The sequence below is a fragment of the Lissotriton vulgaris genome, chromosome 2_1, assembly GCF_964263255.1.
Source record: "Lissotriton vulgaris chromosome 2_1, aLisVul1.2, whole genome shotgun sequence".
In the NCBI taxonomy this organism is placed as follows: Eukaryota; Metazoa; Chordata; class Amphibia; order Caudata; family Salamandridae; genus Lissotriton; species Lissotriton vulgaris.
This window is the reverse complement of record NC_141687.1, coordinates 102,671,056-102,692,851: the sequence shown is the minus strand read 5'-3', so window position 1 is coordinate 102,692,851 and position 21,796 is coordinate 102,671,056. Positions and strand designations below refer to the sequence as shown.

General features: G+C 43.2%; 1 protein-coding gene across 1 annotated transcript in view; it reads right to left on the bottom strand.

The window, feature by feature from the left end:
* WSCD1 (WSC domain sialate O sulfotransferase 1) overlaps nt 1-21,796 on the bottom strand; it is a 335,167-nt gene that overhangs the window by 154,150 nt on the left and 159,221 nt on the right. Inside the window, exons 3-4 of the mRNA XM_086954536.1 lie at nt 13,901-14,015; nt 4,487-4,671 (exon numbers count right to left, since the gene is read on the bottom strand). Of these exons, the coding sequence (XP_086810662.1) occupies nt 4,487-4,671; nt 13,901-14,015 (300 nt within the window). The remainder of the gene's footprint in view (nt 1-4,486; nt 4,672-13,900; nt 14,016-21,796) is intronic.

The window sequence follows — 21,796 nt, the reverse complement described above, 5'->3', positions numbered from 1 at the left end:
TTTCCTCTAGCGACGTCTGCAGCATTTGTTACACATGAAATGTTTATGAAATTACAGCGTCTCTGAAATGGTTGCCACGGATACAGGCGCTCTAGCAAGCTGTAACTCTGATCCCCAAAAGCTGCTAAAATGCATACAGCAATGTCCTGTACTGTTGTTCAGCACTGCCTTCTTGGGTCTCAAAAAATACACATGTACAACCATTTTAACACATTCCTTACAACACCCTAGACATGCATGGGTTAATAAATGGGACATGACATGCGTTTGCATCACCACAGTGAAGCCAGACTAGGGACAAATCAATGCATTTGGGGTCTCCGCCCCACCGTACTTAATGTTTCCATGATTCAATCTGCACATGAGCAAAACCTTCCTATTTTTTATGGAGTGGTTGTTCATTTATTTGTAGGTCGTGCAACCCGTTTCTTGCATGTTGTGTGTAAAATGGTTCTTCTGTGATGCAAGTCTAGTTAGAATAAACTAGAGCTCTGGGCACCTAGAACTAGTCAGAATAGTGGGCACAGGAGGAAGGAAGGGGCAGTTGTTGAGGCCGCTTAACCCTAGAAGTGGTGCTCCTCAGTGATAGTGGATAAGGTGGTTCTTGAAGTTGTGAGATTTCAGTTTTCTTTGTGAGTGCAGGAGTGACTGTCACTTCAAGATACATGTCGTATTGTTCTTTCTTGTATCATCTTATTGACTTCTTGCGTGGAGATAACCGGGCTTTGTGTTTTGTGGAGGTCTCTCGAGATGGAATGTTTTATTTTCCAGATATGATGTATTGTTGGCTGTTACAGTCTAGTATGTGATGAGGTGGGTGTTGAAGAGAATATCATCTATAAGAGTAGTCAATGCATCTCTTTCTCTATTACGGCTTTGCTGTGCCCAGATGCATCATGCACAGTGCCCCTCAGGCAAGTGCTTTGGTGAATGCTAAAGAGCGATACAGCTCTTCCTGGGGTTCCAAGGATTGTTTCTGGAAAGCAGGGCAGGCTCGGATTTATCAGAACACTAATACCTGGTAAAATTCTGCTTGGGTCTTTCGAAGATGTAAGGAATGTTATGATTGCATAGATTGGGCAATAAGACACTGGCTATCAGTGACTTAGGTGGCATACGTAAGACAACTAGCCTTATGCACTTCCTCAGTTAACTCCATTCAAACATCAGTTATCACAGACTAATGGCGTTGGCTTTCAGGTAACACTACATGCTTTATTCATATTGTTGCCTTCAAACAACTACAAACCATCGCCAAAAATCATATTAAAAAGTAATTAATTGTAATAATCATATACCTCTTTGACAATATTAAACTAACGTTACGTGTAGCCACATAGAATGCCACAATGTCTGTTGCCCCCCAAACAACTAGTGTTGCTTTGATGCTGCATTCATTTACAGACAGCTGGCATAGACAAGCTGTTGCCACCTTCTGTTCAACTAAGGACGTTCCAACAGAATGGCACCGAAGGCTCAATACAAAAGGGCCATACTCAATATTTGTGAATGTCAACAACCTTCAGAAATGAGTTCCCTTTTCTCTTTCACTGGAGACCTGAGCTTGTTCATAATGAAACACACATGACGATGAACCACATAGCAACATATAACTCACCCAGAGCAGAATCAGCTACTCAATGCCACCCGATCCGTCTTCCACAGCAATCACAGCACCGAAACTGCTCTGATAGCAGCCACCAACAAAATATGAACCCTCCTCAACCAAGGAGAAAAAGTAGCTTTGATCCTCCTTGCCCTCTCTGCAGCCTTCAACACCGTATTCCACCACATCCTGATCCAATAACTCCACCACATCGGCATCCAAGGGGACGCACTCAGATGGATCACCTCCTTCCTCGCCGTAACAACTTAGAGGGCAGCGCCAGGACGCCCCTTTGCTGGGGCATCTGTGCGCTCTATAAATCCGGCTAACATAACATAACATAACAGGATCCACCTCCCACCTTTCACCTCTGAACCCAAGGAGATCACCGGCTATGTCTCACAAGTTTCATCCCTCAGCCCAATGCTCTTCAACACATATATTACCCTGCTGGCCAATATCGTCAGATACCACGTGTCTCAAGATATTTTCCTACTCAAGCAACACCCAACTCATCCTCTCACTCACCGACGATCCCACCACAGTCAGAACTAACTTTCACATATGCATGACAAATATTGCCAACTGGATGAAGAACAACTGCTTGCAGCTGAACACAGAGAAGAGGGAAGTACTGATCTTTGGCAATAGCAACAACACATAGAACGACAACTGGTGGCCATTAAACCTACGACCCGCACCCACTTGCTCTGACCATGCCAGAAACCACGGAATCAGCATTGACACCAAGATCACCATGAATCCACACCATCTCCTCAACCTGCTTCCTCACTCTGCACATGCTATGTAAGATCTTCAAGTGGCTATCCCTACACACGAGATGCACCGTGACACAGTCACTCATCACCAGTCAACTAGGCTGCAACGATGCCCCCGATGCAGGAATCGCCACACACCTCCTACGAGCTTTATAAATTCTGATTAATTGATTAATAGAGCCCACCCATACATGGCACAGAGCGCAAGGTTAAGAACAAGCATGAAATAGAAGAAAGTGTTGCAGGTGCTATCACTACCAGTGTTATATGAGGGACAATGAAGGGAGCTGCCTTCCGGGACTGTCAAAAATGACCATAAACGGATGCCAGCTTGTAAAACGTCAAAAGAGAAAACCCACAGAGCTAAACACCGTTTTGCACTTAGTTTCTGAAATCATTGCACCTTTGCTGGGCGCTGCCCGCAAGCGAAAGACTTTAAAGGTAGGATGACAATTTGTGTGTGAAATGACTGAAATTACATTTACATGAAAAATATTTTAAAAAACAGCAAAGAAGTTTCTAGAAAACCATTGAACCTGGAAACGCGAGACAGAAGTGAGCAAGAATGCCAGAAAACTACCTTAAGTGGCACACCAAGAAATGGCTTACGGCTGCAGGGGTCTCATCACACACCTGCTCCAGATTAATTCTTCTGTATTTAGTCAATTCCTTTGTGCCTTCGGAGGGGGACCAGAGAAGATGGGAGTAAGGCTTGAATACTTCAGTTATAAAAAAGATAATGATCGTACAGTGCATCAGATAACTTATACCTTCTTTACCAATTGATATCAATGATAGATCCTAAACACATTAATGGTGCATTGCCATAAACAAAAGTGTTACCTAACAATTGTTCATTTTATGTTTAATGCACAGTATGAAAGCATCTCTCTCCAATGCACTTATCCATTTTCCAAAGTGAGAACAGGATATTATTTTATAAAGCTGTAGCCATGCCCGACATTGGTCTCACAGAGTTCACATCAAGAAAACTTTTTCATATTTCACAAGCATCAGCCTTATTTAGGAAAACAGGGCTGTGCAGCTGGCTTTTTCTGATATCACTTGCTCTACCAATGGGCCTTTGGCAAGTGAGACATCATGATGGGTTAAAGTTCATGAAATGTCTCGCAATCAAAAAAATGGAGCACTATGAAATGAGGAGAAAACTATACAGTGTTAACATGATTTCGATGGAGTTGTCTTTGGACAGTCCAGCATCAGACATTGAGAGCAGACTTTCTCGATACCAGAGTCAAACATTGAAATGTCACATGAAGTTCCTAATAAATTCAAAAGGCGTAAGATCTCATAATTCACTCATTATCCCAAGAATGCACACATGGTGCTGTTTATGTTTACAGGCAGGTTGGGGCAAATGATTACAAGAAAGAGTGGAAGTAACATGACATGAGCACATTACAGGAACATATACACAGCATTAGCTATTTTGAGAAAACATAGCCAATGCTTAGTTTACACATTTTTAAAAATCCGGGTTGCATCACTTTTTGTAGCTCAATACTGATTGTTTTGTAGATTCATAAAACATTCCACTCACCACATTTTGCAACAGCAAAACAGCATAAATTTCCAAAACCATAATTACATTTTAAAATTATTACCACAGCCTCCCTGTTCCTAACATTCGATAAAGTTCTACTTTATCAGACATTTTTTTAATACAAAAATCGATTCTCAAACAGAGAAATGATGCGACAATAGAACTCAAAACCCCCAATGACATAATCAAACAAAGCAACTTTCTGGAATGTTTTTAGCTGGTAATTGTTGGCAATCAACTGGGCAAGGCAAAGTACATTTTTTCTGCACCCTGGAGGGTCTCTTCAGCTACTTATAGGAGCAACGACTCACTAACCCTGGGGTGGCAGCTAATGACCTGGTTATTTATCGGTAATCTTCATTACTCCAAGTCCTGGTCTTCCATGATGCAATTTGTTTTTTCTTTTACTGTTGGAAAGGAGAAGTAACTCAAGCGCAAGGACTACATCCAGACTGATGCGGTCACTCTCCCACATTGACCCCCGATTACCCATTCTTCCATTGTATACCCCTTCCAACGATGACCCTCCTGACTTACGCTGCTTGGCGATGTCCCGCAGCTCCTCGATCCGGAAGACAGCGAGTCGGTTGACACCTCCACAGAGCGAGCTCTTCTCCCCTTTGCACTCGTTGTTGCACTCCACCTCCTTGGCTCTGTTCCGGGGCAGCGTGTTCCCGCAGTAACATTCAGAACCAAACTCCAGGCCAGCGTACAAGTAAGACCTGTACAGGGGAAAGTTCACAGCTTTCAATCACCTCAAACTGGTTTTCTTGTGCTTTCTGAGCATGCTGGATATTTTGTAAGCATCACTGCAAGGCATCACAGATCATTGACCTTAAGTATATATTGCATTCTATATCTAAAAATTGAAAAGGACACTCCACATATCTAATAAAATGACTTGGATTACATTTTCTAGAAGCTTAAACAACGTTCCACATATCTGTCAGCATTTGCTACATTGTGCATGTGCTTGTTGACAAATTGTTCCGACGACACTCTTTGCGGCACTACCCGTAGAATGTGAGAGGTCTGAGCAAGGAGCACTTTCAAATTTCTCAATTTCATTGCAAATGTCTTTGATCAAACCTCTGCACATATCTACCATGTGTTTGAGAAGAATAAAGTTTGTAACCAAGGCATAAATTTGAATTTTTTCTCTTAGTATTTGATGTTTGACAAAGGCTTATCTGAGCGAGGCAGGCTAGCTTGCAAACCACAGGAGCCGTCTCCTCCTACCGTTTCTCTGTGTCTATAAGGAAGGCATGGGAAACAGCTGCTATACCGCAGCTCGAACCACCTGTGCCTTAACAGCAGGGTCCGAACCGCGGATGCATCTTTACAATGCATGCCTTTATCACGCAAGTGGTTAGAACGACTTCCATTAAGGAAAGCGTTGTTGGATTGACGTTGAACTTCAAGTCCCACTCTTTCTCTACTGTTGCACGGATCACAGTTGGAATACTAAATGAATCTATTCCAACTGTAGCGCTTTCCCTAAGGCAAGTCGATGTAAGGACTTGCGTTGTAACAGAATGCATTGTAAAGACACATTCGTTGTTTGGACCACGTTATTAAGGCAGGTGTGATTAACGCCTGTGTGGTTCCGACATACAACCAGGTGACATCTATGAGAGTACAATAAAATCTAAAGTTTTTGCAACAAACACCCATGTTCCTATATGTCAATGTTTGATGTCAACAACGCAGAAATGTTCTGCATGACCTGGCGAGTTATGGAACAGTAGGCACAAATATTACCAGAGGCAAGTGGCTGGGTCTTAGTGCCATAGTATGGAATTGTGAGGCAGGAATTGTTGAAAGCTTTTTGAAAATGTGTTAGTATATCTTAAACTAATACAAGCAACCCCCATTCATTTTATACAGAAGAATTTAATAAAGAATAGGTTGAGAAAGTGAAAGAAAATCATGAAGGCAATAGAGATGTCATTTCACCAAAATCACAGAGTGGTAAAATTATATGGAATGCCTTTTGATGACACCACAAACATCACAGGAAGGAACATTGCACAACATTTGATTCCAGTGACAGCTACTGTGTATGTAATATTCTAACATACCTTTTTGCTTAATCGAGTCTTACTTCGATTCTTACACATGAGCTCTGTCACATTTTAAGATTATCTCCAATAAATATGTCCGAGAAGTAACCACACATAATTAAATTAATACCATAAAATAATCGATATCCCTCATCATGTCTGAAAATAGTTTCAGAGAAAGTAAAAGTTTGAGCAGGAAGAATACCCCCAGGGTCAATCGCTCCTTCATTATACATTTGAGGGATGGAAGAGATTGCTTTAACTTCAAAGACCCCACCTGAATTCAAAGGCATGAGCCCAGATCTGCAGGGACCTTTGCAGCTGATGCCTCGCGTGGTATTGCATCAGCTAAGGAGCTTCCTTTACAGTTTAACTCACACAGCAGTGAATCAGATTCAAAGAGGACGCACATCATACTTTATTGATAAAAGTAAATAACATTTAGCACCTTAAGAATATTATTTCTAATTGAAACTCAAAAAAATGAAAGACTGGATGCTTACTGTGCCATGGTGCTTTTATGGTTACTCACCTTTTTCTCTGTTATGAAAATCAAGTAAAAATATTCCGCCCCCCCAAAAAAAATATGAAAAACTGAACCATCCAAACAGCTTTTAGACCAGTGATTTTCGGTTTTAATGCACATCTCTTCTTCAGCACAAACGTCACCCCGGGGTACTTTAAACCTCTATAAGATCAACCCGCAGTCCTCCAGCACTAAACCGCGGGCGTAACCCAAAATAATGCCCCCCCCTTCCTAATGTGAAGAAGGCCCCCGAGTCTCCCATATTTTCCAGCTATCCATTGGGCTTTGGCTGAGTAAAGGCCCCCTCAATGGTTGAGGGGCTTCTGAAGGATGCCTCCCCCCCACCCCCTCGCTGCAGGGTCCTGAGTACGCCTCTGCGTAGACTTGGTTTACAGAACCATCAGAGGTCTTCTTCATGCCCAGGTGGACTGCAGATTCTGCATTTTGAGGTGAAAGAGTGTGCTCTCCTCAGGTGCAAGAAACAAATGGAGCTTAGCAGAATGGACGACATAAATAAATGAATCTGAACTTTTAGTCTTGGCGCCGTTAACATTTGTGAAATTTGAAAATATGCAATACAGGTACAAGCCAGCATCATACTTAATGGACTGTGACGATTTTTAATTATCAGTGCAGTAAACATCACAGGAGGCCACTTTGCATTCACTATTCGATCTGCAGGCCCAATCAGAGCAGTTTATCAAAGCTGGCTGGAGCTGTTACTCGGTTGAACTGGGCTGACACACACAAGGCATAGGCTGAATGCATACACGGTGGAGCAACTCGAAGGAAGAGGTGTTGCGCTAGTGTTTCATCTGAAAATGAAGTTTGTCTGGGTAGGTGCAGGGCCTTTACACAGGCCCTTGCAGCCCGCGATTCGGGGTGGGGGGGGGGGGAAGTGCGGTGACTGCTACCATTCTGACCTCCCCCGCCTTTCAGCAGGGCCGTACTACAAACGTTACAGGGGGCCGGTATTGCATTTTGCTGCAAAACCAGCGGGGTAACAAAAAACGGCCCCTCAGGGGTCCAAAACCGGCCCTCACCCTGGCAGGGAAATGCCTGGTGTCCGCTATGGCCAATCCGGCCCTACCTTTTAGGAGACCGCTATCCAGACCAAGGCCAAAGAATATCTATGCAATATGGTAGGCTCTTGGGCCCTTCACCACATTCTAGCAGGAGGGCCCATTTTTTTGTGACTCCATGTTGTCGGTGCAATTGAAGCATTGGTCGCGATTCTTTCCCCTCGTCTGTACCGGCTTCTGTTCCCTGCTCCCCAGGATGACTCACATATATCGTGACTCCTTCCTTTTGCTGCTTACTTGGCTTGTGCTGTTTCTAAGGAATGAGCCATGAAGAAATTGCTGTCCAGCAGAATGTTTTAATGTAAGCTCCATGTTTTACCAGGAGAGCCGTCATACGGAATGACCCCACCCTGACCAGAAGGGTTTGGCCAGAAATGATGTGACCCATACTTTCGGATTGGTAACACGTGGTTGTGGTATTGTTTAATTAAGTCTCCATAGCAAATATAGGGTAGATCTTGGTAGATAGGTAAAATATGTACCCATGTGAATGCCTACAACCATTACAAGTTTCTGTAGTCTGTCCTTGGTTGCCCAGCCCTCCCTTCTATCTGTATGAGGCTTTGCGTGCCCCAGTTCTGTCAATTTAAACTGAACCTTTTATGGAGTTTCAGAAGCAGAATCTCTCATAGAGCCACTTCTAGTGATCAATTTAAATCAGAGTGCAAAAGCAGTGGGTGTCCTGCAGTTGGCTACATACGTATGAAAGAGTCCAACAGTAGAGTCGTAGAGAGTTGTAGAGTCTTATCAGACAAGTAGTCTATCAGACTGGTCTAAACACTGAGACTAGTTTTGATCGTTTGAGTGATGGATAGTAATAATACCTGCTCAAAACAAACTGCTATTCAGCAATGCCTGTTTGGGACTTTGAGATCTTCAGGAGACCTCTCTTTAGTACAAATTTTCAGGCCCTCCAGTCAACTGCACTCAACCTGCCTTGCCCACACGCCCGCATCCACCGCAGCAACAGTGGAGGACATGCCTTCGCCTACCTCATCTTGAAGTCCTGGAATGACCTCCCGCTTTACCTCCGGATCTCTAGTGCTCTGCTGGAATTCTGAAGGGTTATTCAAGTCCTGCCTTTCAACTGACTCCCCTCCACCCAGCACCAGGGTTCTCAGTGCTTGGATACCCTTACAGGTGATTAGCCACACTCTCCAAATCCTCATTGATTGATTAATTGACCTGCTGAGAAGTCACCTTCCTAAACTCTTGCTTGGCTAAAAATTCAGCCTGCCCTTGAGCCGATTATAAAAAATCTACCCTTCAGGTTGCCTAAAAAGGGAAGGATTCTTTCCTATATGATATTGCTTATGCTGAAGCCTAGTCCTAAGGGTTTCTATGGTATCTTTGCGGTTTTGCCTAGGGCACTAACTAAACCCATGCAGCAAGGGGTGTGGCCTTCTAAGAAGCATATGAAGATTTTGAAGGTGAAGATGACAGGTGAATGAGGGTGTCTCCAGGATGAAGATATCAGGATCCTCTCTCACCACAGGGGATTTGAAGCCCTGTGTTACACTGCTTGTTTTATCCCTCCCTGTATCTCATTCTTGACCCCGATGTGCTTCCATTTTTTAACTATCCAAGACAATTTGATCTTCATCCTTGCCCATCTTTAATGCTTTTGAGAAAGTAAAATATTTCAGCTTTTAACCAGTGTCTGTTTCTAGGAGTGTGGCATATAGGGAGGTTTTGTGATTATTTGCAGTGTTTTTAGTGACACGCACCCCCTCCACCCCCACCAAAGATAAGTTGATGGCCATTATGATGATTGGCTGTGCTCCCAGGCTGATTTTAAATACGAATAATATATATATACTTTGATTATGAACTATTTTTGTAGACAAGTCTATGAAACAAAGGGCAGTAACACAGAGCACTACCTGCAGACCCCAGGGTTTCAATAATGTCCTTGAGATGATGAGGGCAAGTAGGTGGGAAAGGGGTCCTCATGACCAGCAGTGTGAAAGCATAATCCACAGGGTGACAATACAGATGAAAGAGGATTGGCTTCAATAGAGTTCAAAGACACCAGAGGGAGTTCAATTGAATAAAAGCCCAACAGTGTTGTATTAACATTGCAGGGACTGTAGCCAGGTTATGTGGACTTCCACACCATGTCTTCACTTGAAGAATCCTTAGAACATCAGATTGGCAAACAAAAGACACGCCTCAGGGTGGGAACTATAATTAGAACAGCAAGTTCAGTGGCAACGGAGCCTAGAGTTTAAGTTATATTTGTCCTAGTTTCTGTCCAGCGCCTTGAGACCCTCGCGGGTGAGTAGTTGTTCTTTAACACCACCTGAATGATTGGCCCATTATGCGAGCAGCTGTCCCTCAAACATTAGGGGGGAAGGAGGGGTAAGCTTTCCATTTTTCTTACTTACATTAGGCATAAGGAGCCCTTGCTCTGCCGATGACTGGCAACCCTGAATGCTCCAATTCAAACTTCCGTTCACTGCATTCCTGCAACTTTCCAATATATTCCTTCTGACTCCACTGCAAACATGCCTAACTTTACTGCAAATTTGTCTGCTTCCACTTCAACCATGCCTGTCTTTATTGCAACATTGCATGCCTCCAGTGTAATTCACCCTGCATCACTGGACGCATGTCAGTCTCCACTGCAGATATGTTAGGCTACAGTCCTGGTTTGACTTTGTTAACTATGCACGTGCCTACCAGATCCCATTGCAACCATGCTTTCCTTCAGTAGGTGAGATCTGTATATGATTAGTTATAGACAGTACAGTCAGGGCTTCAGAGAAAAGAAAGAAAAAGAGAGACAGACAGAAAGAAAGAGTGAGAGGTATCAGTGACTGAGAGGATGGAGAACAGGCAAGTAGCTAGAGAAAGAATAGGTTGATGGAAAGAGAGAGAGAAAGAGAGTGAAGAGTAAAGGACTGACCTGCTAACTAACATATCCCAGTGCATCAACCTGGTTAAACCATGTGTTTGATGTGGCATCCTTTGTGTGATTTCCCCCGAACATTTTGCCTTCAGACCTCCTTCTTTTTGCTGACTTCATTTTTGAGGGCAATAGGACTCTGCATACTTTTACAGTGCTAACCAGTACTAAAGTGCTTGTGCTCTCTGCTCATAACATGGTAACATTGGCTTATACACAGGTGATCTATTTAATTCACTTATAAGTCCCTAGTAAAGTGGACTACGTGTGCCACAGGCATGTAAATGAAATGCTACTAGTGGCCCAGCATCACTGATTTGCCATCCACTTAAGTAGTCCTTTAAACATGCCTCAGGCCTGCCATTGCAGAGACTTTGTGTGCAGTTTTAACATGCCATGACCTTGCAAAATATACCTGTTGCCAGGCCCAAGCCTTCCTTTTTAAGTGACCGCTGGGGTAGGCTCTGGAGAGCACAGAGGATAGGGTGCAATATATTTAAAGAGAAGGACATTTAAGTTTTAAGGTTTACATGTCCTGGTAGTGGAAAACTCCTAAATGCGTTTTTCAATTCTGCAAGACCTATCTCACCAAAGGGATAACATTGGAGTTGCTTTATTAGATTTTATAAGTGTAATTTCTAAATGGTGAGAGATTACCAATTCATTTTTGGTGTCTCTGGAATGCAAATTTCAAATGCTAACTTTTGGTGGAGTTGGATTTAAAATCACAACTTTAAAAATACACATTTAGAAACTTATCATTTTCTTGCCTTGGTCATTTGGTGCCGGCAGGCGGGTTCTGGTCATATGACTGTGTGTAATTGCCAGTTGGGCTTTGTGTTTTCTGCCTATACAGTCATACACATTTGGAGCTTAGGTGTGACTGGATGGGCCATCACTGGCAGGATGGAAGGGAGGAGTTGTGTCCAGCCTCACTTACACCTCAGTAGGCTGTCTCCTATTTTCACACAAAGGGCTGCATACACTATGTAGTTAGTCTGGAGTCCGGGAACAGAAGGTACGATATCTGTGCTCCTCAAAGGCATGCTTCCAGAAGCTTTTCCCCATTTAAAAGGCACAACTGTGCATAAAAGAAGGACCTCAGGCACCACCACTTCAGAAACACTTCTGGACCTGGGAATAATCTTACAGGAAGAAGGACTGCTGTGCCGCTGATGGACTGTCGCTTTGCTGGGCAGCTGCTTTGCTGACCTGCTGCCCTCTTGCCTGGGTGAGAAGGACTGGGCCTGCATCTCTTGAACCCAGAACTAGGGGCGGGCAATGAACTCCGCTCTGCCAATGGAGTTTGCAGAGATTTGCCCACTCCGTGCGGAGCACAGTATTTTTGAAAACTCTGCAAAGTGGCGTGGAGCAGACTTTTTCTCGTGTGCGGCTCGCCAATGTTCAGTTGGCAAACATGAGTGAGGAAAATCATGCCCTTGTGAGATTTCTCAACGCGAGAAATCGCAACAGGTCATTACAGCTCACATTGAGAAACCTGCCAATCGCATTGAGGTCGCTGTCACTTAAGTAGAACATCTAGTCAAGCGGCAGAAGAAGCAGCGCCCTCTTGGGCTAAAATTCAGTGCGAGCGGCATAACTTACCGCACTCTGATGCTTGGTGAACTCCACGGATCGTGGCAGAGTTTTTTGGGCACTTCGCAGAGTTCTGGGTAACAGAACTCTGCCCAGACCTACTCAGAACCCAGAGGGAATCCAAGGGCTAGTTGCCTGTCCTCCCGATCTGAGGCCTCAGGGATATAACAGGCTTCCAACAGTCTTGCATCTGCACCTGGGCTCTGCCATCTGTGAGTCCACCCTGCCAAGTGATGCAACCCCAGTCCTGGACCCTTGGAAGTGGGCTTAAGGTGTTTTACCAGCCTCTGTGGATCCAGCGGAACCGCTGTATCTTCTCTGCTGTGTGTCAAAATCCCAAGCAGAACTGACGCATCTCTGCTGCTGCATGGATTGGATTAGTTGCAAAGACCTGCATCATCGCCACGACCCGCAGTGCCTTCAGATCCACCACTACTCATCCTTGGTGCAGGCCCTTGCATTCCTCATCTATGACAGCCTCAATGACAATAGTAGACTTTGCATCGCAGCCTCACAGCTCTATGGAACAGACGCTTCTCCCAGACTGCGTACTGCATCCTCGATGCATGACTTTACATCACCTCGACAATGATGCAGGCCCTCGCATCGCAGCCTCGCTGCATTTTGGAACCAACAATTCACTTCAGCTGCATGATGTATCTTCAATGCAGTTACAGGCAAGACTCGGAAAAACAGGATTTAAGGTACTTGGTTCAGCGGGCCTAACTGGATCTCTGTAGCCAGTCCGTGCTCCATTGCGGTCAGCCTGAACTTGCAACTTTGTACTGATCTATTGCGACCAGATATTCACAGGTGGCTTTTTGTGCTTTTTGGAGCTATTTTTTGTGAAAAGTTTAAAATGCAATATCTCCAGTTCTACTAATTGGATTTTTGTAGGTTTGGTTCTGTTTTATTTATTAAAATAATCTGTATTGTTTTAACCTGGTGTCTTTTTGTGTGTTGTTTTCACAGTTTTGTTGTTTGAAGTGTTGCACAAATACTTCACACAATGCTTTTAAATTAAGCCTGAGTGCTCAATGCCAAGCTAACAGGGGGTTGAGCACAGGTTAATTTGGGGTTTGCATCTGCCTTACACAGACTAGGATTGTGGTTGCTGCTTGACCAGTGTTCTCACCTCAGTCAACCAGTAACCCATTTTTAACATAATGCCTTATTCACAAACAGCAGGTCAGCTAGCATTTCACCTTTATCCAGTCTCAGTAGACCAATGCTGCACATACCTCCAACAGAGGCTCAGCGAAATTGACGGAAAAATGAGGACAACATGGAATTCAATCACATCTCGTTGTTACTAATGTCTTTAAATGGAAAAAATATAGATGTGAGCACCAAATTCTAGCGTCTCCCTTGCTTCAATTTAGGAAAGAACTGAAGTGATACATTTTTAGAGAACGCTACACACCACACCATGTTGCCATAACAGTTCACTACCCAGCTACCTCTCCATTTGCACATTGACAGTATCTATATCTTTGACCCTGTACAGCGCCCAATGCATTTCAGCAAGGTAACTACTGCAGAAATACCACATACGTACGTAAAATCTTGTTGTTAGTGGGAAGGAATATCACTAGTGTAAATTATTTTAAATTCTAGGTTGCACAGACAGCTCATGTAATCCTTTACATGTTCATGTAGTGAACAGCGATGATTCTCATGATATTCTGTCGAACACTAGTGTACCACAAAATAGGGATCTCTCTTTCCCTGCAGGGAAACCTTAAAGCTGCAATGTTCTATATGTACCCAACTCACCTTTCAGCGCATGCCTCTTGACAGTGAGATACTGTCATCTTCCACAAGTCATAGAACACAGCTGCCTTCAGAGTTCTCTCCCCAGCATCATCACTGAAGCACCCAATATACGTCCCTAAAACACACAAAGAGTTGTACAGGGATCAGAAGAAATTGCATGAATGACACAGTACATTGTGATTAAGGTCCAGGATGTAGCAAACATGCAAAGTCAATTCCTACTTGATTTGCTTTCAAGGTCCATTCGTTTCAAAACACTGAGGAAAATCAGCCCGTTTGCAACCGCAAAAAAGGGTAGCAAATGCTATTTTGCGAGTCTGTGACTTGCAAAATAGCTTTTGCGAGTTGCTATTAAAGAGGGGCGTCCTAAGGACGTCCCTTCCTAATAGCGAGTTGCACTTGAATGTACCATTGCGGTCGCAAAACACTCGCAATTTACTACCACTTCAAGTAGCTGGTAAGCCTTTCGCAAACCAGAAGTAGTCCCCAGGTGATCCCTTCCCCTTTGTGAATGGATGTGAAAATATCTTTTAAGAGAAGGCAGTGGTCCCACAGATGACACCTGCTCTTAAAAAATGAAAAAGAAACATTTCATTTTCCTTTAAGGAAAATGGGCTGCAATAAAAAAAAATGCTTTATTAAAAAAGCAGTCATAGACATGGTGGCCTGCTGACCCCAGCAGGCCACCATCCATGTGAGTGCTGGCCATTCCTAATGGGTCACAAATTCCAACCTGCCTCATGAATATTGATTAGGCAGGTCATTTGCGACCCCATTAGGAATCGCAAGAAGTGTATGAGACACTTTTATACATTCCATGTTGCGAGCCGCAAAACGTTGCAATTTGCGACTCGCAAAATAGAAGGGTCGTACATCTGGCCTTGAGCTACATGTATTTCTATCTACTAGTGTGTTGCACATATGGATGCCGCCCTATATTGTGGCTAGAAGTCTTTGTATTACAAATAGGGTGAACTGTCCTTGTTTGCGTTGCGGGTCACAAACGGAGACAATGCATCCTATTGCTGATAATGTACTGTCCCAAAGGCTGCAGCAAACATTTACTGCCTACAGGTTAGTGCATTAGGAAAGGATGGGACTGCTGTCTGAAGTAGTTAGGTCCTTTTTTACATTACTGGTGTCAAAGGCCTACACTTTCAAGGGGACATAGATCCCATTCTGGAGGTGTTGTGAGTGACTATGCCTGCCTGCTGGGGGATGTCAGAGGAGGTCCCTTAGACCACCTTTTCTACCTCAAGAGAACTGCCCTCATGGGCCACACTTACAATCCACCATCCTTTTGTGGGTCATAGTCAGTCTCTAGATGACCTCTTTGCCTCTTTGCCAGTACCCATAACACTGCAATGCTGTAGAAGGAAAGTGTTTCCCTCATTTGCGTGTGATTGAGCCCCCATGCAAATGAAGGAATACACACTCAAGGTAGCGCCAGAGATGTATGTGCACTGGTGCTATCAGTATTACAGAATGGTCCACACGAGCATCTGTGGCCCCTTCTGTAACACTGAAGTGCCCTGCAGCACAAAAAATGTACACACATGTCCGTTGCACCCCAGGACCACTGTATGTAGCACTAGACATCTTTGCCTGGCAGCATCCCAGTGCAATTTGGTAGTGCAGGAGGAACAAAATATATTTGGTTTTAGATTTTGTGCATTTTCTATCAGCCCTTGTGCTCCAGGATATTCATTCTGTGTAAACTGGCAAACATGTTTACATTTGTAAGTTTTCATAACAAAGTGCTATAAAAAACTAAATGCACAGCACATGCTTGACAAAGGTATAGGAGAAAATAGGTCAAGTAAAATTCTTTGTATTTAATACATTTTTAACAGTTTTTAAATATGTTCTGACTGAGTTCAGCTCGCATGCACTACAAAAGGCATATATATCTGTGATCACAACCCTCTGGCACCTTTATGGCATCTATGTGTCAACCCCAACTTCAAATGACATCTAAAAGTCCTAGAGTGGGAGAGAGGTAGCCCACTAGGAGACTGCTTAGAGAAATAATTGTGCTGGAAATCATTATAGTAACAGATTTACCTTTGACAAAAAAGAGCCAGGAGGCACAGTAGGTTAAAATGTGAGTTTTTTATTTGTTACTCTTTTCTCATAGCAAGACACAAAATTATATATATATATATACACTGTATTTCAGGTGCTCAAGTGAGTAGTACGGTGCAGGACGTGACATAGGTGATCAAAGTGAACGAACTGTCACACACAACAAGGATAAACACACACAACAATTATATACAATGGTACAAGTGAAATTCCTTGGGTAGGTCGACGGCGTTTCGATCTATATTATTTTAGATCTTCATCAGGACAGTTGAGCCTCCTGAAACTACAGAAAATTCAATTATACTCTCTTTCTTATATGTACTTTGCTGGTGTTCCTACATGTTTAGATCTGACATTGTTTTGGTGCTCCCGGAGAGAATAAAAATTAAATTAAAATTAAGAATAGAAATGAATTCTCAGGCATGCACATATTGAATTTACTATGCATGCAATTTTTCAGAGATGTAATAGTTAGGGGGTAGATGAACTAATCTCACCCAGGTGCGCTGCGCTTTTTTATGCTTGGTGATGCGCGCATGCAACTAAAAAGATTGACTGTTATAATTTAAAAATCATTATATACCTTGCCTGTGGAGAGGGCAAGGATGGTCATTCGCGCAATACAGCTGGGCGGATGTCGCAGCTTTTCATGGAATCTGTGGGTAATTTAATAAGCATAGGTTTGGCTCAGTAGCTGTAACCAGTTAATAGGTATTAGCAAGAGGAGAGACTAAGGGCTAACCATAAGTTGCTTATTAGTCAAAGACTCACATAAAATTCGGTTAGATTCCAGGCTTTAACTGGGGATTCAGGTGGTGGCTGTTTGCTTCAATGTGGGGAAATTACTTGAGCTTATGGAATAGGAGGAATAAAAGTTATTAGGATTCTATGAGTGTTAATAGTCATACTCCGATTTAAAAAGGGGGGGGAGGGGGGGGGGCTTACTTACAGAAAAATTAGGTTACAACATAATCAATATCGCTGCCAAGGCGCATTCGTCGCTATGGTAGGTAAGGTTTATCTGAAACTGAAGAACATTGCTGGTCAGTAAATGGTTAGGTTAAGTTAAAGATAGTGGTGGTAATGGCCACTGTATCGGCGATGCACTTACGAAATTACTGTGGTTTCAGACAGCGCATACGTCGCTTTTGTAGAAGGGTCCGCCTGCAACTGAAAGAGCGTTACCGGTCAAGGCACGGTGAGTACCAATCTAAAAACGTCAGCATGGCGAAAGAAAGGCCAGGGGGGGTTTGATTCACTTACTTAGTTTTTGCAGGTCGGTGCGGCAAGCCGGGGGTCCGAGTACCTCTTTCTAGCAGCTCACAACTTAGGTGAGCGTCCTGACTCCATTAAGAGCGTGCCGGGGCAGTGCGCGCGTAGACAGGGAAGCGTGTCTCGGCTGAGCATGCGCGGAAAGGCTTGCTCTGGGCATGCGCTTCTAATTAGTGTTGTAGCTGGGTGTATGCGTGGAATGGAAGATCGCGCAATTCTAGGCAATCTAAACGCAGAGCTTTTCGAAGAGCGATTTCCCAAGAAAAATTAATTAAATTGGAGTGAGCAAAAGTTATAAATACAAATTAATCACAGTGTTGAGAACAATATTTGTTTTGTGGAACAAACCTTTGACATTGGCAAGAAATTGTACAATAGTATGTGTACATTGCTTAAATGGGTTCACGTTACAGTGTTGCATAGTAGTGTCCATTGAGTCCAACTCAGGTGCACATATTCCATTCATCGAGGGAGTTAAGTCCTTTCTCTATTGTTTTACACAGGTAAATCCATTTGCATTCTAGACGATTTAATATTGTTTGCTGATTGCCTCCTCTGGCATGATAAACTGATGCCCAATGCCAGAGGAGGCAATCAGCAAACAATATTAAATCGTCTAGAATGCAAATGGATTTACCTGTGTAAAACAATAGAGAAAGGACTTAACTCCCTCGATGAATGGAATATGTGCACCTGAGTTGGACTCAATGGACACTACTATGCAACACTGTAACGTGAACCCATTTAAGCAATGTACACATACTATTGTACAATTTCTTGCCAATGTCAAAGGTTTGTTCCACAAAACAAATATTGTTCTCAACACTGTGATTAATTTGTATTTATAACTTTTGCTCACTCCAATTTAATTAATTTTTCTTGGGAAATCGCTCTTCGAAAAGCTCTGCGTTTAGATTGCCTAGAATTGCGCGATCTTCCATTCCACGCATACACCCAGCTACAACACTAATTAGAAGCGCATGCCCAGAGCAAGCCTTTCCGCGCATGCTCAGCCGAGACACGCTTCCCTGTCTGCGCGCGCACTGCCCCGGCACGCTCTTAATGGAGTCAGGACGCTCACCTAAGTTGTGAGCTGCTAGAAAGAGGTACTCGGACCCCCGGCTTGCCGCACCGACCTGCAAAAACTAAGTAAGTGAATCAAACCCCCCCTGGCCTTTCTTTCGCCATGCTGACGTTTTTAGATTGGTACTCACCGTGCCTTGACCGGTAACGCTCTTTCAGTTGCAGGCGGACCCTTCTACAAAAGCGACGTATGCGCTGTCTGAAACCACAGTAATTTCGTAAGTGCATCGCCGATACAGTGGCCATTACCACCACTATCTTTAACTTAACCTAACCATTTACTGACCAGCAATGTTCTTCAGTTTCAGATAAACCTTACCTACCATAGCGACGAATGCGCCTTGGCAGCGATATTGATTATGTTGTAACCTAATTTTTCTGTAAGTAAGCCCCCCCCTCCCCCCCCCTTTTTAAATCGGAGTATGAATATTAACACTCATAGAATCCTAATAACTTTTATTCCTCCTATTCCATAAGCTCAAGTAATTTCCCCACATTGAAGCAAACAGCCACCACCTGAATCCCCAGTTAAAGCCTGGAATCTAACCGAATTTTATGTGAGTCTTTGACTAATAAGCAACTTATGGTTAGCCCTTAGTCTCTCCTCTTGCTAATACCTATTAACTGGTTACAGCTACTGAGCCAAACCTATGCTTATTAAATTACCCACAGATTCCATGAAAAGCTGCGACATCCGCCCAGCTGTATTGCGCGAATGACCATCCTTGCCCTCTCCACAGGCAAGGTATATAATGATTTTTAAATTATAACAGTCAATCTTTTTAGTTGCATGCGCGCATCACCAAGCCTAAAAAAGCGCAGCGCACCTGGGTGAGATTAGTTCATCTACCCCCTAACTATTACATCTCTGAAAAATTGCATGCATAGTAAATTCAATATGTGCATGCCTGAGAATTCATTTCTATTCTTAATTTTAATTTAATTTTTATTCTCTCCGGGAGCACCAAAACAATGTCAGATCTAAACATGTAGGAACACCAGCAAAGTACATATAAGAAAGAGAGTATAATTGAATTTTCTGTAGTTTCAGGAGGCTCAACTGTCCTGATGAAGATCTAAAATAATATAGATCAAAACGCCGTCGACCTACCCAAGGAATTTCACTTGTACCATTGTATATAATTGTTGTGTGTGTTTATCCTTGTTGTGTGTGACAGTTCGTTCACTTTGATCACCTATGTCACGTCCTGCACCGTACTACTCACTTGAGCACCTGAAATACAGTGTATATATATATATATATAATTTTGTGTCTTGCTATGAGAAAAGAGTAACAAATAAAAAACTCAAATTTTATCCTACTACCAATGCTCCCTAGCGACTTATTAAATACTCGCTAATACCCTTGTTTTCCTTTAAGGACCACATAAGGCCTACTCCGAACCATTGTTCTATAAAATTATCATTCTACCCCAGGTTCTACTGTATGGGGTTCCCTTGTATATAACAAACACAGGAGGCACAGTAGAGCCAGGCTACACATGAAGCCTGAGCCTAGTGTTGGCTCATGGTAGGTTTCCTTGGAGGTCCAGTGGAATGTACCGGTCAACGGTTGAATAGGTATACAAGGGAGCATGCTACACAGCTGAGACATGGAACTTGTTTGGAATTTTGAAGCAGGCACCAATGGGACAGGTTTGTTGCTGCATAGTGTGAGAAACTGGGTTATTGATTAAGTGGCGTTGAATTCCCACTCAAGCACAACTACAATCCTTGTCAGGGTGATCCTCAAATATCACTAAATTAACCTGTGCTTAACCCTCCGGTAGCTTGGCACAAAAGCAGTCAGGCTTAACTTAGAGGCAAGAGATATTCAATTTTTAGGTTTTTAAGTGAAAATGACACCTAAAAGCAAAAAGCGCCACACACGATCAACTGGCCTCGCTAGACTGGGGTAAAGCCACATTTGCAGACCAATTGCGATACATTGGATACAGTGACCTTGTAAGCCCTGCTGAAAAGTTACCTTATCAAGTCTGCTAGAAGAGTTCCATGCACATTGGAGGAAGCCGCGAGAAGATGACTTTCAGCGTAAAGAGCAGATTGAGCATCGTGGAAAATTGTTTCTGTTGTGTGAAGTGCAGGTCTTGCACTGCTGGTTGTCGTGGATCATCATTGGCATGAAGAGCAGATCTCATCAAAGCTTTGCGTTGGGGGTCATTGGAAGCGGCAGAGTTTCAGTACAAAAAGGCACATTTGGTGTTATGAGGAGCTCCAACTTCAGAAGTTACACCGTTTCTTCTTGGAGGAATCAGGACTCCTTCCAGCAGAGGCCAGCAGCATTGCTCAGACATGTCCAGGAAGGTCCAGTTACAGCTGGTCTGCTGGGCAGATGTAGGCAGGCCTTCCTTCTCAGTCAGCAAGGCAGGTTCCTTTGTGTGCGCTGTGGCCAGAACCTTTAAAGTGCAAGTGATGCTTGGAACAGCTCCTCCCAGTCATCCTGTCAGGATAGGCCATCTTGTCTATACCTAAGCCTCCTTTGTGTCACTGTCCGGAACCAATACACAAACCCTAGCAGCACAGCCATTTAGAGTCATGCAATCCAGGGCACTGGCAGAAGTCAGAGTTGGTTGGGACACTCTTGTTTGGCGCTTTGCAGGGATAGCAATTGGAGCTTGCTGTCTTGAAAACAGACACACTAATCGATTTACTAAATGAGCAGAATTAGCATTACGCATTTGCACCAATGCATGCCTAATATCGATACTCCAGGTGAACAATTTGAATTCGTAACATAGACTTCATGATGTACATATTTTAAACTGGCGTGATGTGGGTGAACAAGTACTATGCTCCCATGTGGGTCATCTGGGCTAATCGTGTTAGTCACAGTATGGCCTTTTTTTGAAAATGTGTAGGTGACAAGATCAGGTGGCAGTCATCGTGTGGGTTCGCGATCAGCTGACGCGGTTTCCCCCCTCGTTAAAGTTGCAGGTACGCAATCTTGATGCAACCTTTAGGTATGAGCATTGTTAAGTTTTAATTATAAGCATTTGTATTTTTTCAACTTTCAATTACCTTTGTGAAACTTGATGGCACTTTTAAATGTATTGCGATTTATGTGTGGTGCTTCCTATCTCTCTTGTTTGTGTCTCACTACCATCGCAGGTTTGATGTGAACCTCCCATGAAAACTTATTCTGGATCCCTAGCCCTGAAGAAGTTGCTTCAAATTGTTACAGCAACAAAACATGTTGGCTAATAACTACTATTATGGTTCCATATGAGCCATTTTATAATGTGGGAGAGCTTACAGCAAGGAATAAAAGGTATTAGAAGCAAGTAAGCTTTACCAATTTTTAATTGGTGAGAATTATTTTCTTATATTCTCACGGGGTCCTGATACATTGGCACTATTATAGCATTTTTGTAGAAAGTAGAATCACACCTTCGTTCTCTTTCTTTCCCTTTTTTGTTTCATTGGGCAGAGGTCTTT